General features: G+C 44.1%; 1 protein-coding gene across 2 annotated transcripts in view; it reads left to right on the top strand.

Moving 5' to 3' along the window:
• LAMA5 (laminin subunit alpha 5) overlaps positions 1 to 16,949 on the top strand; it is a 191,505-nt gene that overhangs the window by 59,981 nt on the left and 114,575 nt on the right. For both annotated transcript variants that reach the window (XM_035123974.3, XM_035123973.3), the window contains exon 3: positions 13,682 to 13,799. In XM_035123974.3, coding sequence (XP_034979865.3) covers positions 13,682 to 13,799 — 118 coding nt within the window. The remainder of the gene's footprint in view (positions 1 to 13,681; positions 13,800 to 16,949) is intronic.

The following is a 16,949-nucleotide window of genomic DNA, read 5'->3' as shown; positions in this document are numbered from 1 at the left end:
TATGCCTTTCAGGCTGGTTCTGGAGTCAGGAATCAAGGCTACGGACTCTGCCTGCCAAAAGCATAGATATGGAATTGGACATGTCAAAATGTTAACTCCTTTTCTGAAGAGTTTCATTCTTTCCCAAGCACATTCCAAAGATGACCAGAAATGATACTGCCACTGGCGGAATCCTCTGCTGGAAAGTATTCTGGGGTATGTTAACTGCAAACAGACTTCTTGAATCCTTGGAGCATTTACTTTTTGTGGGTTTTTTTTTAAAAAAAGGGGTCGAAGTAGCATGACATCTCTCATTTGAAAGGTCAGAGTTTGAAATTCCTCATGTAGTTGTAGCACAGTTATCGTAGCGAGTCGTTATCTTTCGCTTTTAAAAAAATGTTCCAGGGAAGATGGTTCAGTAGTAGCTGCCTGGATGTGGACCGATGTTTGCAACAGGCACAAAACAGCTGTTACGTGTCTGTGAAGAGGTAGGGCCATGCAATCTCAGAAAAACCAGCGGTGAGCAGTGACTTTGTGGGTGACCGTTGAGAACGAAAAAGCGTTCTTTGGATTGTGCCCTCCCAATAATGAACTCGCTTGTAGGAACAAGAGGATATTACTGTAGGATTAGAACGCTGCAGATCAAAGGGATGGGGAACCTCAGGCCTTGGCGGGGGCAAATGCAGGACTCCAGGCACCTCTGTCTGGCCTTTGGGCTTCTTCCCAGCCACACCCTCTTTCCCTAGGCCACATCACTCACTAACCTTGCTTCACACCCTCCTTGATGACTGGTGTCCTTGAACTCTAAAAATGACACCTTTTTTGGTCTGGATAAGGGATAGAGAAGGAGGAGAGTTTGGATTTGATATCCCGCTTTATCACTACCCGAAGGAGTCTCAAAGCACCTAACATTCTCCTTTCCCTTCCTCCCCCACAACAAACACTCTGTGAGGTGAGTGGGGCGGAGAGACTTCAGAGAAGTGTGACTAGCCCAAGGTCACCCAGCAGCTGCATGTGGAGGAGCGGGGAAGCGAACCCGGTTCACCAGATCACGAGTCTACCACTCTTAACCACTATACCACACTGGTCTCCACACAGGAGACCACTGTAAGCAGATAGAAACATTGGCAGGATTTCAAGGGTGTTTCCTTACTCATACATTGAATAAGTTGTAAGGAGTAACTTTGCACCATGCAACGAGCCAGGCACAGGTCTGAAACATTGTCCCCAAGTGTAATATTCTCCTTCCTCCCATAGGAGTCAGTAAAAGGTAAATTCAGGACACCGCTGGGAATGGGTAAAGCATGCTGTTGTAGGATCATCTGGGGCAGACCCCCTCCCCCCCCCAAAATAATAATACAGCCATGTAATAATACAGAACCCCCATATGTGTGTGGAGGAGCGGAGACGCGAACCCGGTTCACCAGATTCCGAGTCTACCGCTCTTAACCACTACACCACACTGGCCCTCAGTGGTGTGTGAGTCTGTATAAGAGTTAGCCTGGTGTGTGAAGGTAAAATTTACATTTCTTCCTGCACCCACTTTTGCCTCTGGCCCCGCCCACCACTTGTATATGCCTACCCCTCCAAACCACCACCCCCCGACCCAGAAGGTATCCCAGAAGGCATTGTGGTTCTTGGGTTGTTAAAGGTTCCCCATCCTTGGCCTATTTAGTCCAGCATCCTGTTCTCACAGCTGGGCAACCAAGTGCCTATGAAAAGTCTACCTACAAGACGCGAGGGAAGTGACACAACAGAGCCGTTGTGAAAAGTAGCCATTGAAAGACTTACCTTCTATAAATTTGAAATGGCATGCCTAGCCTTTCTGATCTCTCTGTTCAGAGGTGCACACACGTGCACAGCCAATTTGCATAATATATTTTCTGCTTGTGTGATCGGCCCTCTCCAGGAATGTACTTTTACGGCACCCACCCTGTGGAACGCCCTCCCACTAGAGGTCAAAGAGAACAACAATTACCAGACCTTTAGAAGGCATCTCAAGGCAGCCCTGTTTAGGGAAGCTTTTAATGTTTGATGGATTTCTGTATTTTAGTGTTTTGTTGGAAGCCGCCCAGAGTGGCTGGGGGAACCCGGCCAGATGGGCGGGGTATAAATAATAAATTATTATTATTATTATTATTATTATTATTATTATTATTATTATTATTATTATTATTATTATTACGGCCAAGTGCAGTGCATGAATCTGATGGAGCCAGAAACAACTTCTGTAGACAACTTAGGATTCCTTTGCCCCGTTCCCACAAACAAACAAAAATGGTTGCTGACTACATTCCTGGTTGCCAGGATCGCACTTGTTGGCACAAGCATGCAACTTGAAGAGTTGCTCTCATGGGCAGGGTGGGCAGCCCTTCATAAACAGGAGTGTTAGTGCTTTTCCCTCCACAGTCTCTTGTGCTTTTAATAACTGTAGTACCCTGTACTCACTCATGATGTAAATCTCTCTCCAGGATAACCCAGCCCTGCCTGCAGTCCTGTTTCTTAGTCCAGAGAACTCTCTTAGCGATAAAGCATGCTTAATGGGCCACTTGCTGCAGCATATTGGCAGAGATCATTAGCTCATTTCTGGCAGGATACACACCTGCAAGAACAGATGGCAGGTGCAGGGTGCCAACTTGAAAGGCAAGGGTTGCGACAGATTTCACTCCCATCCACCTGCGCTTTGGTTTAGAGGTGTGAAATCCAGCTGTTAGTTTGATCTGGTTATGTGACGCTTCTACGGTATTTTTGATGTCTTAAAAACAATGTGTAGGATTCAGCTAACAAGCCCTGTTGGAAGAAGCCCTGTGCATTTTCCACCAGCCATGGGTTCTCTGTGTCAGGTCCCCCTATCTATGTCTCCTAGTCTGTAAAAAATGAGAAAAATAATGGCGTACCTTACAGAGCCATTGTGAAGCACGTCAAAGTGCAAGTAGATAAATAGGTACCGCTCCGGCGGGAAGGTAAACGGTGTTTCCGTGCGTTGCTCTGGTTTCGCCAGAAGCGGCTTAGTCATGCTGGCCACATGACCCGGAATAACTGTCTGTGGACAAACGCCAGCTCCCTCGGCCAGTAAAGCGAGATGAGCACCGCAACCCCGGAGTTGTTTGCGACTGGACTTAACTGTCAGGGGTCCTTTACCTTTACCGTGAAAGATTATAAAGCATGATTAAATAGTTTCATTTGTTTATTGAACTAATAGTACCCTCTCCTCCCCGCCCCCTTTAAAGAAAAAGTTTATAGAAGCTTAGACAGGGGCTTCCATCTAGGATCATATCAGGTTCATACTTCCTTAGCATCACCAGTGCCCATCTCCAGGTGTTCACTGGCTTGTAGTGAGGAGCCATCTCTTAATCAAGTGAATCAGTCGGTAGAGCATGAAACACTTAATCTCAGGGTCGTGTATTTAAGCCCCACATTGGGCAAAATATTTTCCTTGTACTCCCTCCCAGCTCTACAGTTCTATGATTCTAGTTTAGAGAGTTGCAGTGGCATAACTTCACTCATCAAGTGTTTAGGCCCTCGGGGCATAAGGAATATATGTAACGAAATAGTCACACGGTGGGTTTCATTGTCCTGTCACTGCAGTGGCAAAGAACGGAGGGGTCTTTGACATTGCTTCAGGGCCCTTCATCTGGAAATGGCAGTCTGAATGGACAACTGCAGAGCCTCTTTTATGTGCTACACCTCCCTCTGTCCGGTGGTCAGCTGATTGAATAGCTTGAACGTCAATCGCTTCGCTAAGTAACCTAGGAGATATGGCTTCCTAATTTCATGGAATGACTTCATGCTGGTCCAGGCTCTACCAACTGAGAACTGATGGCATCAATCTGCCCCTTTTGAGCTGCATGCTTAAAAATCTAGTATTTTCTCCCAGTGGAATCAATTCTTCACCAAATGCTGTGGCCAGTAACTGATTTCACCCCCAGTAGGATCAGCAGTCCAAGCGGTAGATGTGGGGGTGATTTTCAGTAGGCCAGCAACAACGTAATTCCCCACCTCCACCACCTGAAATTGCACTACTGAAGTTAAGAAGGCTTATGGTAGCCAGGAGTGTATTTGTGTGTGAATAGACTATGATCTCCATTCTGTCCTGGGCTCAGAATTCTCCTTTGCACCAGACTCTTTTTGATAGATCAGAGTTCCAATAAAAGAGGAAAGTGGATTCTCATGCCTGAAGGCTGCTCGACGCCCTGGAAAAGACCCTGATGTTGGGAAAGATGGAGGGCACAAGGAGAAGGGGACGACAGAGGACGAGATGGTTGGTCAGTGTTCTCGAAGCTACCAACATGAGTTTGACGAAGCTGCGGGAGGCAGTGCAAGACAGGAGTGCCTGGCGTTCTCTGGTCCATGGGGTCACGAAGAGTCGGACACGACTAAACAACAACAAAACAAAAACAATTGTACTGATTACCAAATGCAAAATGCACCTGAATGACATAATTAAGGTCACTCACACATTTAAGTAAGGACTTGCTTGCAAAGTTTTTGTTTGTTTGTTTGTTAAGATCATTAGCATTATTATTTGTTGCCTGACTCCTGACCACCCCTTTTACCTTCAGTTAAGCTTTAACATCGTGTCTTCTTGTTGTTCACCCCCTGAAGTTGCAGCACTAATATATAGTACAGAGAGGATCCCTTGTGGAAATAAAAAAGGGAGAGGCTTGATTTGTATTCCTTTCCAGCTGGATTCCTCCATAATTAACCTACTGTAGAAAGATAAGAGCGAGTTCACCTTCTCAGGAATGTAGGTCTGGATATATATATATATATATATATATATATATATATATATGTGGTGTGTGATGCGGCTGGTGGGAATGAGGCACCTAAGAGGGTATTATGTGTGCTCTCACACACGTAGATTGCTTTTGCAACAAAACTTAGTATTCAAAGTGGATCTTTATGTGCTTTTCAAAAGTTAAATTATGCAGGGACAGTAAATCTTACTGGACAGGGAGGAAAGTTAAAATGTTTTAATTCTTATATACTGGCCTTTAGTGAACTGCCTCACAGTCTGGTTTTTTGGGGGTGGGGTGGGGGTGGGGATGTTATATACATTTAAGGGAAACGTTTCCTTAACCGTACCCATGCTGCATTCTCAAAATACAATGTTTACTGGGGAAACTGTTGAGGCTTATATTCCACCTGTTAATTGAGGAACAAGTGAAGTAAAAGGAAAACTGTCAAAAGAAGTGGAGAAGTTCAGAGACTCTGAAATGAGCTACCACAACGTTCTCCAACCAGGTGCCCTCCAAATGTTTTGGATTGCAACTCTCATCACCTCCAGACATCACACACCTGGAGAACATGTGATCTCTCAGCACAACCATGAGAAAGAAACAGGAACTCTTAAAATATGTGGATTAATAAGGTTTCTGCATACATATGTGCTCAAGGGTGTTTATATTTTTCTGGAAGAGCACATAGTCAAGAAATGGATATAGGAGTAACAAAGCTACTGATGAACAGAAGAAATGACAAAGTCCTTGATAGATGGACATCAGCGTAAGTGTTTTACTGTTTCAAAGGAAGTATAAATCACCAGTTGCCACCAGCAGCAATACATATATATATATATATATATATATATAAGCAGAAAGCAAATAGACTCCATCCTTCGTATAGAACTAGATGAGTGCAGGGACGGGACTTGCCCCAGGGGACTATTATTATAATTATTTCATGTTGACGGGCCGGCTATAAATATTATAAGATTAAAAATAAATAGAGTGAGCTATCATTATAATACACATAAGAACGTGCTGTATCATGCCAATGGCCCAACCTGTCCAGCATTCTGTTCTCACAGTGGCCGGCCAGATGCCCGTGGGAAACTTGTAAGTAGGACTTGAGAGCCAAGAGCACTACCCTTGCCTGCAGTTTCCAGCAACTGATGCTCAGAAGCATCCTGCCTGTGACGGCAAGTATATGAATCCAAATTCAGTGGGACCTCGACTTACGAATTTAATCCATTCTGAATGCACACTCGTAGGTCGAAAACTTCGTAAGTCGAGTTTCCCATAGGAAAAGCGGTTTCCCATAGGAATGCATTGGAAATGGGAAAATTTGCAAGTCGAGGAAACTGCATCTAAAAATTCGTAAGTCGAGGAAACCGCATCTAGCCACGAACGGGTTTTCCATTTGGATGTTGAAAAAATCGTAAGCGCGCAGCCACTTTTTCCCGCTCGTAAGTGGAAAATGTCAGATGTCGAGTGGTTTGTAAGTCGAGGTCCCACTGTAAATATTATAAAGGGCCATTTCCATGAGTGAGCTCTAAGCCAAATCACTGTGGGTGTTGGGGACGGATCATTTTACCTGTGTTTTCATCCCACTGGACCATTCCCTCCACCCCTGCCGAACAAATATTTTCTCCCCCATTATGCAGTGATTGGCACGGCCAAAAGCACAGGATGCAGATAGCATGACGTAGGTTACCCCCTGCTGCCATATATATGCTTTTCTCTCTTTGCCATATATAGCAGTTTATAGATTTATTCAAGTCTCCTCCTGCTTAACTGTCTTTGACATTTTATAATAATAGCAGTAATAATAAAGATTGCTGTTATTACTGTAAAAACAGCACCTATAAACTATGGTATGCCTGACAACAACTCTGTAATTAGGGTAACATGATTGTCACCATGTTGTAGCCATGCTAATTAATTCTGCGTGGGCAATCAGCTATCCTCCCTTTCTCTCCGTTGAGAAAATGTTTGCTTGAGTCTCCAGAGATACTGAGGAAAATATGAGCTAAATAGTGTGTGTGTGTGTGTGTGTGTGTGTGTGTGTGTGTGTGTGTGTTTTGGAGGGGGAGCAAAATGCAGGCTTGCTTCTTGCTATATTAGAGGTTGGCCAGAAAAGCAGAAATAGGCTAAATTTGGCATGCAAGAGCCTGCATTTCTTGCCAGTTCCCTCTTATTTTTAGTCTTTGGAACCCTGTGAATTTTCTCTACATAAGCTCACTTGATAACAAGCATCCTGGTTTTATATCTCCATCCCGTGCCCTGTGAGTTCTGCAGGATGTGAAGGAAATAGAGAGTTCATTCCATGTAAAAACAGTCGTCTGCCTAGATTCTTTGCTTTATACCATGGGATACAGCCAAGTGCAGATAAGGTGTGTGTGTGTGTGTGTGTGTGTGTGTGTGTGTGTGTGTGTGTGTGTGTTGCAATCTGTACAGTTGAGGACAGAGCAGGACAAGGAATGTGTTTGTGTGAGGGGTGGTAAGAAAGAGGAAATAGGTATGGTCCTTAGCATAGCTGCCATGTCTCCCGTTTTCCCCGGGAAACCCCCGTTTTTACTTACCTTTTCCCGGTGGTCCCCCGTATCACTTCGCCTCCTGTTTTTCTCCGTTATTTTCTCCTGCCAGCGGCCATTTTTTTTCTTTCTGATTTGCCCTTCTATGGGCACAAAAAATGGCCGCCGCTGGCTTCAAAAGTCGCATCTACGCATGACCGGAAGTGCGTAGATGCAACTTCCGGTGTCGGCGACGGCCATTTTGGTGCCCATAGATGGGCGGGGCGACACCGGAAGTTGCGTCGACGCACTTCCGGTCATGCGTAGAAGCTACTTTTGAAGCCGGCGGTGGCCATTTTTGGTGCCCATAGAAGGGCAAAGCGACACCGGAAGTTACGTCGACACAACTTCCAGTGTCACATGGCTGCCGGTCCCGGATTCTGCAGTCCGGGACTTGGAAGGTAAGGTCCTTAGAGAATCAGATCATTCGTTCATATAACCCAGTATTTTCTACCCTGATTGGCAGCAAAACGGGGGTCTTTCCCATCACTGCCTACCCAGTCCTTTTAGATGCCATCGAAGCAAGGAACTTCTCCATGCAAAACATGCACACCCCATGAAGTTGTAGTCCTTGACTGAACAGGGGGAAATGGCCGTCAGCCAAAAAGAACCCCACAGAAACATCAGCTTGGAACTTCAGTTCCTCAGAATCTGCATAGGGAAGGCCCCGTAGCTCAGTGGTAGAACATCTGCTTTGCACGCAGAAGGTCTCAGGTTTCAATCCCCAGCATCTCCAGGTGGGGCTTGGAGAGACTCCTTGTCTGAAATCTTGGAAAGCCGCTGCTAGTCAGTGTAGACCAGGGGTCAGCAACCTTTTCCAGCCGTGGGCCGGTCCACCGTCCCTCAGACCATGTGGTGGGCCGGACTATATTTTTTGGGGGGAAGAACGAATTCCTATGCCCCACAAATAACCCAGAGATGCATTTTAAATAAAAGGACACATTCTACTCATGTAAAAACACACTGATTCCCGGACCGTTCGCAGGCTGGATTGGGAAGGCGCCTTAGGTTGCCTACCCCTGGTGTAGACCATAGCTGCCAAGTCTCCCGTATTCCCCGGGAAACCCCCGTTTTTCCAGCTGTTACCAGCTGAAAAAAATGGATTTTTTTGTTTCCCCCTGGTTTATTCTGGCGCGGTGGCCATTTTGGAACTGGGCGGAGCATGCTCAGAAGCGACTTTTGATGCTGCTTTGCCCAGTTCCAAAATGGCTGCAGCGCGACTTCTGGTGTGGCGGCCATTTTGGAACAGGGCAGAGCAGCATCAAAAGTAGCTTCTAAGCATGCTCCGCCCAGTTCCAAAATGGCGGCAGCGCTACTTCCGGTCTGCTACTTCCGGTCCAGTCCCTTATTTCTCAGGCCGGAACTTGGCAGCTATGGTGTAGACAGTATTGAGCTAGATGGCTTGGTACAAATTTGAAGATAAAAGTATGAAAAGACTACTTAATCCCCTTGTCATGTTGTACAGTTGGCCAGAAATAGGAATAATTAGTGCTTCATGTGCTAAATCTTGACCAAGAAATAATTTCCACTTGGGAGTAGAAATGTGAAGGCAAGAAAAGGTTTGGGAATCCTCTCCACCACCACCCTCCTCCCCAGTTTAGCCTCTTCTCCCAGTGGAGAAATTGGAAATCCGGAGATGGGGAGAGAACCTTCATATGAACTGTGTTCTTCTCCACTAGAAAAAAGATTGCAATGCTTTTAAAGTCAAGGTTTCAAAAACAGTGTTTTACCTGCACTTTGCTGTTTCAAATGGTTGGTTTTTTTGTTTTTGTTTTTTAAACTAGCTCTGCAAGATGATGTACAGTATCGGGCGATTACAATCCCTGTACACTATAGGCCTGTGTGTTCAGTCATTCATAAGTTTATTATAATATAAAGCACAGTGCAAAGTATACACACAACCTTGGTGAAACTGATTGTTATGTTGTCAATCATGCCAGGTATGGCAACACTCAGATACATTACATTAGCTGCTTCATGATGCATGCATTGATCCCCTTGAGAAAAATTCTCAGAAGGGTCTTTAAAGATTGACCAGGAAACCCTCTGACAGGGGGATATATTATGCGTTCGCTTAACATGTGCAACTCAAATCCTACCTGCCTTTCCCAAGCTAGCGTCATCCCACCAGCCCCAGATAACATGGCCAATGTGCAGGGATTCTGGAAGTTGTAGTCCAACACTATCTGGAGGGCACCAGGTTGGGGAAGGCAAGGGACAAACATTTTATATTTCTAAATTGAATAAAATATAGGAAAATGTAGTCCTTTCCTATGACACAAAAAGAATTGTGTATAAATTAGCTGCCACACAAATTTCTACTAGTTTGTGTGGCAGCTATTTCATACAAAATTCATTTTGTGTCCTAAGGAAACTAAATTAAATTTAGAGCTGATAGGAATATAATATTTCTTCTGAAATTTCCACTTATTCCAATCAACACTGGGCGTCTTCCGATGGTGACTGTCTGCTGATGGAAGGAATCTGTCAGCAGAATGGATAGGGGGACACATTTTGCCATTTCCTCCCTTCCCCCCGTGACTCTCCCAATTCTGTTCCAGTGAGTCTCCAGTCCAAACTGTGGGATTGCCCCCCCCCCCCAAAATGACCTCTCTCTTTTTCTGATGATGACTCCCCACTCTTAGATACCATCCCATGTGTCCCACCCACCCTCATGGCGTCCAAATACAACCAGGGTGATCTAGTAATAGGGTGGATTATTTTATATTTCACTACATGTTTATGGAAGTATTGTCACAACCCTGTATAACGTTTGCCCACACATAATTGTTTTAATGGTTCTTACGTTACCAGAAAATCGCAGCGAGCATTCTACTTATGTTCTGGGCTGTTATTGCAGTGCTAATCAGAATTGCCTAACAAACCTTTAATCTCTGCTTGGAAATCCATTTTATTACTCTTACTAATACTCTGTTATGAACTGAAGCATAGTTGGTTGAAGCATGTTAAGGGGTGTCTAATCTGTATGAAAATATCTTGAGAAAGTGCCTTTCTCTTTTGACACAGACTTGCCATGTAATTGTCACCCGAAAGAGACCACCCTGTACAAAGTCTCAGATCTCAAAGAGTGCCAAGTTGCGTGTCGTTTTCCTCTCGGCCAGTGGATTTTGTGGGAAACTGAAAAAGGAATAGCGAATCCCATCATGCCAGAAGCCATACAAAGCTCTGGCAGGGATGTTAAGTTATTCCCCAAAGAGCGAAGCCATTCCAGGCAAGAATTTACAAAGCAGGAGAATGCATAACTTAGTGGGCTGGTATTTAGCCATGATTTCGTTGCCAAAAGAACAGTTGTAAACCAGTGAGAACTGAGTCCTCAAGGAAAGCAGCTGACTATAGAATCTGGCCTGGGCGGTTCAGCTTAGTGAGTAGGTAGATGAGACTAATTAGGACTCTTGGCATCTGTTTGCATTCATGACACGATGGGCTTTGCAGCAGTCCTGTGAGTAAAAGCAAGGACGAAGTATTGCTTCTGTGGTGTTCTGAAAAACCAAGCAGCGATTGGAAGCCTCAAATTTGCTTTTCGTTTCCTCTTGGTGGTTGACCCATTGTAGGAATGTTAAAGCTTTGAGGGGGCGCATGGGTTCCTGCTTTGTCTCTCTCTATATAGCAGGGCAATCCAACCTCTCAGACCAAGTGGGCTACCATGCTGCCTTGTTGCGTGTGCAAGCCCTAAATTTGATGCCCCCACCCAGCCCTTGCGCTGCCTTCCCAAAGCCAGGTAGGCAAGGCACAGGACTCTGGGAAGGAGGTGCAAGACTCTGGCAGGGTCCTAGAGATGCCCTACTTTCCTCCCAAAGCTGGGAAAACACTAACTAGGCTTTGAGAAGGAGATGGGTGGACTCGCGTGTCCTTCTCAAAACCCATCACCTTGCTTACATGCAGGGTGGATTTGCTTTAAATCAAATGGGTTTAAATCACGATTTAAATCACTAGTCAGTAAGACTTGATTTAAATCACTGGTCAGTAAGACTTGATTTAAATCATATTTTTTACAGAAAGACTCATTCTTGCTGGTATAATGTTAATATTTACAACCAGATGAATGTTTCATTTTTGGAATAATAAATTTTCAGAGTAGTTTTTACAGTTAAATCATAAATTACTGATTTGGTTATACTATTAGAAATGCATAGACAGATAATTATGAAATTATGGTGAGGTTTAATAAGTTAACTGTTTATATTTGGACTACTTTTCTGCTGTAATTTATCAGAAGGAGAAAAATAATCATTTCCTTAATAACAATTCAAACAATTTATTTAACTTAAACAATAATACTATAGCATATGTATCCATGTTTGTTAACTGATGTGGTTAAACGGGTTGTTTAAATAAAAACCTAGACTGAGTTTTAGAACACATGAAAAACTTAAAACAAATCCTTATTTCCTGATGACTATAATGTACAGTTATATCTCAGTTCTAACTATGGGAAGCCAGTGTAGTTTATGCCAGATCCCATTCAGGAATGAAGTTGAAAGAGGAAAAACAAGCATTTAAAATAGAGCTTGACACACATCACCCTTTTTGCCCGTGTAAATTCCATCAGGTGCCCATGTCATGAAGTTAGGATCAAGAATAAGTCCTCTTCTGCCCTGTCCAGCCCCTGCTCACATGCCCAGAAGCTCACTTTTGGAGGCTTCCATTGGTGTTGGCTGCGGTCAAGCTGAGTCAGGATGGGGGTTATACCCCAGCATATCTCTGGCTGAGCCGCGGTGGGGAACCTATGTGGAATTCTGCCAGATCCTAAGTTGTCAGATACTGATCTTTATTGTCCTCTATAACTGGGACTTTATTCTGTTTTGGGCTGAAGGTCCATAGGCTTGAATGAAGCATTTACGGTACTTCCCACTGTGATCCCGCACAATTTAGTTCACTGTGTTGGACTCGAAAACGCACGCTGTTGTAAGCATTATATTTCCTCTGTGTGTTGATCTTGAAGCGTTCTTGCCAGTAAAAGAAGCTTCCCTCCCCACCCGCCCCGCCTTTTAAAGATCAGTTTTTGACATGATGATGAAGTGAAGATTTTTGGAGAGAGCCAGTGCCAGCTTGTGAAGGGAACTTCTGTTGCTGAGTTTGTTTTTCCCCCTAGTGCTGACATTTTAAAGCTGTACATTTATTTCAGTCTTGGCAAGGAAGTGGTTGCATAAATCAGCATTCGAACTAATTGGGAGCAGCTCAAGATGAATGCTAAGAAGGCCTTATCAGAAGCTACTTGTTGCCTTTGCCTATGGAACTGGCTGGGTGTGTGTTTTATAGAGTGCACTCTTTCCTCTCCATCTGTCTGGCCTGGCAAATGCAGAATTAACTGCACCAGGGAGTGGTTTATTTCAAGAGCAGGAGTCAACGAGCAAATGTTCGTAGTAAACCATACTACAAATTGATAAGCTGATATACAAGTCTCCAGAAGCAGCTTCTAGAATTGTTCAAGGTTCTAGATGAGATTACTGAAAATTTTTGATTCTTTTATGCTTGGCTTGTTGTGGTTCATGAATAAGCCCTCTGCCTTTACCCCCCCTTAGCATGCAAATCTAGCTGTGTAGGAAATTGCCCTCGCCTTGGTGGTCCACAGCGTTTTGAGTAACTCTGCTGTGTTTTTTCAGGTTTGATTTGTGACCTTCTTTTTTGCGGGTGGTACTGTTAAGACACTACCTTGTAAGCTTGTTAAACTTTTCAGGGCTCCTGAATGGAACCGCTCTATTTTTTTCCTGTTGTTTGCTGATTAATAGCTTCCCTAAATTGACCAAGCATCAGTTCCCTTGGGGGAGTGGGGCGGCATTAATTATTTGTTCTTTTTTGTTGTTGTTCTTTTTGGAAAAATATAAGAGAAAAACAAGAGTTAATTAGCAATTAAGGGCTCGCTCTTTTTCACTCTGCAGGAAGTGAAGCTGGCACTAGGGCAGTCTTAGAATGAGCACTCAGGGGCAAATCACCAGCCCATATCTACAGGAAACAAACAGAGGTTGAACCTACAACCAAAGGCTTTCAAGTAGCATTAAAGAGGAGCTTTACTGATTGGAAATTACTGATGAGTAGACATTATAGAAGGCTCTTTGCCATGAGTCCCAGCGTTTCTGGATAACACAGCAGTATATTAAGTACTTGTGGAATCTCTATTTCAATTCTTCTACCTGCATTTTTATGTAATGAAAATTGCAAACGAATCTTGCAAAATGTCTGAGAAACACCACAAAGGGAGTGATACTCACAATCTGGTTTTTGATTCATGATTAACATTGAAATAAAAGCTTGGCAAATGTGTCTTCATCATACAGTATATCCCAAGTGCCACTCTGTGCGCCTGTAACATAACGAAGAGTGGACTTTGTGCATTGCTTTTTAGCTCAGGCTGAAATTCACCTCTGTTTCCTCTTTCTCTCACAGCTCTTCCATGTGGCCTACGTTCTGATCAAGTTTGCAAATTCCCCTCGCCCAGACCTGTGGGTGCTTGAGCGGTCAACGGATTTTGGACTTACATATGAACCTTGGCAGTACTTTGCCTGTGAGTATGAGAGAAAAGTGGAAGGAATGTGGCAGCGGAGCCACGTTCACCGGGGGGGGGGGAACCTCCAGTCTTGGCCTGCCAGGGATCCAGGTTGGCCTGCAAGGTCGTTTCCCCCAATGGCACACACCTTGCCCATCAGCTGGTGTCACCTGTGATGTCATCTGATGGACAGCAGGGGGTGGGCTAAGTTCTATGTTGGCTGTGTGTGCCAGTTCCCAGGAGGGAAGAAGTGTGTGCAGCCAAACTGAGCAGGATTTAACCCCTGCTCAAGAGCTACTGGGCTCAGTGTGACAGGATTCCACAAAACCTCTTCTCTTCCTGATTCTGCATTGGAATTCCTTGCTATAACAATGTTTCAGTATGGGGTTTGATGGAGTTTACATTGAAAGCCCTGCTTAAACAAAAGGGAGAACCTCTGTTTTAGCAGCAACTTGCACCTGCCATCATTGTGACATCAGGTGATAGGCAGGTGGGCAGCCCCACCCACCCGCCACATTTGGCCAACGAGGCTGACCCTAGTAAGGACCTGGCCTGTGGAGCAAAAAAAGTTTCCCACCTTTGACCTACTCCAGTGGCTCTGGAGCAAAAAAACAGCCAGCATTTCAGGACTTAGGCGAAGCTCTGTATTATTTCTCCCCTTTGCTTACTTATTTGTCGTAGTGGTATATAGGATCTGCAGGTTCAACTGAATACCAGTTGATGGAGAACTGCAACAGAAGAAGGTAGTGCTTTCAGTCCTTTCTTGTGGACTTCCCAGAGGCTTCTGGTTGGCTACTGGTTGGTAGGAAGCAGGTCTGGATGAACCTTTTGTCTGAGCAGTCAAGGCTCTTCTTATGACTATATCCCAACCAGAATGCCCTGGCGTCCTACAAAATCCCCTACTGTACAGTCGGCCAGATTTTCCACATTCTAACTATCTAGCATCTTGAAAAGGTGCCTGGATGAAGGAATTTTGGCAGGTGTAATTTTCCAAATCAACACAGCAGAACTGTGACATGACAAGTTGCTTTATGTTCCTTCCTTAACTAGGTGCAAGATCCCTAAAATAGCTGCTTCTAACTTGTGGTACATGGGTTTCAGTGTGTGGTAGGCTTTCCTGGAACAGATTTCTCACCGATCCCTCTCAGAGTGGATTTTGGTTGCGTCAGGAGGCATGGTTATCAACCCAAACTACCCCTCTTGCACAGTGAACTGTTGATTGTTTCATTTCCTTAAGATAATGTGACTGGTAGTCAGTTGATGGAAGGGTTCAGGCTGGATCAGACCTGCAAAGCCTCTTCCTGAGCAGCCATAGGGCCAGGATTCCCAAAGGCATTGGTAGGATTGCTGACATATTTCTGGGATGACTCTTGTGCTTGTAACAACTGTATGACAAACAAAAATGCAGCAGATGGAGTATTTTGTGGCCTGCAGAAACAGGAACAGTGGAGGGAAAGTTACTTGTTGAATTTCTTGCATTATGCAGCTGTTAAAAGCAGAGGCAGCTAGCCAGACAAAAAAAATAGAGGAACTATAAAGCCCTATAAGTGCCATCGGGACCTGTTCTGGCAGTTCAAGAGGTAAGGAGGTCTTGCAGCAATTAGCAGGTGAACATGTTGACCAAACAGCTGTTAAATCCTCATCTATAGGGACCAGTTGAAAATATGGCAAGCGTATTTGAAACTTGTTCTTGACTTGTGTTATTTTGCTCCAGCACACACTTAGCATGCCATATGTTTTTGGAAATGTATTGTGATGGGATAGTTGGGTGCCTAGTGAAGAATGTGTTTTTCATCACTGCTGACTACTCAGAAAAGGTATAATGATTGAAAAGATGAATTATGTTTTGAGTCTCAAGTGTGTTTTTTATTTTCCTTTATTTTTTAACGAGGAGACTCAGAATGACTGGGGTCGATAATATCTGAAATATTGCATCCTTTCTGGTATGAGGGAAAGGAATGTTTCCATGAAGCTAACAACAAGGGAGTTTGTTTGTTGGTTTGTTTGTTTGAATACACTGCTTGATGGTTAAAAAATCCCTAAAGCTCCAGAAGAATAAATGAATAAATTTCTTGCAGGTAAAACAGTTAAAAGCTGCAATATGAAATTAAAATTAAAATGAGAAATAAACTAAAATAATATTAAAACACACATCAACGTTCTAGATATTGGGGAGGCTTGTCCAAACAACAGGTTTCTAAGCAGGTGCTGAAGGGAGTACAGTGAAGGTATCTCTCTACCTGATGTCGGCAGGCAGGGAATTCCAAAGTGTAGGTGTTGCCAAAGTATTCCAGGTCCTGCACCTATATTGTGTTCTGATAACAGAGAAAGGGGTCCTGATATGTATAGTGACGAGCTTATGAGGAAATTGTTTTTCATTGCTCACTCGTTTTATCTGTGTTGTTGTATCCTGGATGTAAAGAGTTTTATATATATTTGCTTAAGGAAGTTACTTTATAGGTTGGTCCTGACATGATAAGCACCCAGACATTCGCCTTGTCTTTCCTAAATCTCTGCAGTTAAAGATTAGAGCAACTTGCAAGGAGGTTTCTGTGTATCTTTCTGTAGTCTCTCATTGTGGTGTGGTCTTCTTCCTGTCTTTTACTTTCCTCATCCATCATTCCTAGCATTTATTGGAAAGCTAACCTTTCAGCCAGAAACTCTGTGAAAGCTTGGGGGCATACCCGACAGGAACAACCCGCCAGTTGTTTCTGAAAGCAGTCACAATTAGGAAGTGCCATTGCTCCATATGCAGAAAGAGTCATCTTCAATCATTGAGCATCTGGGGGGATAAGTGGGGATCCTCAAACTTCAGCTAGCCTTGGTCACGAGCCCAAATTTGTGGTTGCCATGACTCTGCCCTCCCACCAAATCAGGGGAGGGTCAAGAACTTCTCTCTGGCCTTCAGAGGTGTGTGGAAAGCCTCCAAAGAGCAGCATGAGGGGGAGAGAAAATTCCCAGCTCCCCTTCTCAGGGCCAAGCTCGGGAAGATGGAGGGAACTCATATTTTTAGTTGCATATTGCTTCGGTGGTTCTCAAAAATGCAATGTGAGATCCTGTCCCAGAGGTGAGGGTAATTCTCAGCAAGGCAAGCGTTATGAAGAACTTTGCAGGTCCTTGTAGATTTGGTGACCTCTGTGATTCTGTTAGTCTCTCTTTATCTCTACT

This window comes from Zootoca vivipara, chromosome 7 (genome assembly GCF_965207765.1).
Source record: "Zootoca vivipara chromosome 7, rZooViv2.hap1.1, whole genome shotgun sequence".
NCBI lineage: Eukaryota > Metazoa > Chordata > Lepidosauria > Squamata > Lacertidae > Zootoca > Zootoca vivipara.
Note: the sequence above shows the minus strand (reverse complement) of the source record. Positions and strands in the feature narration are given on the sequence as shown.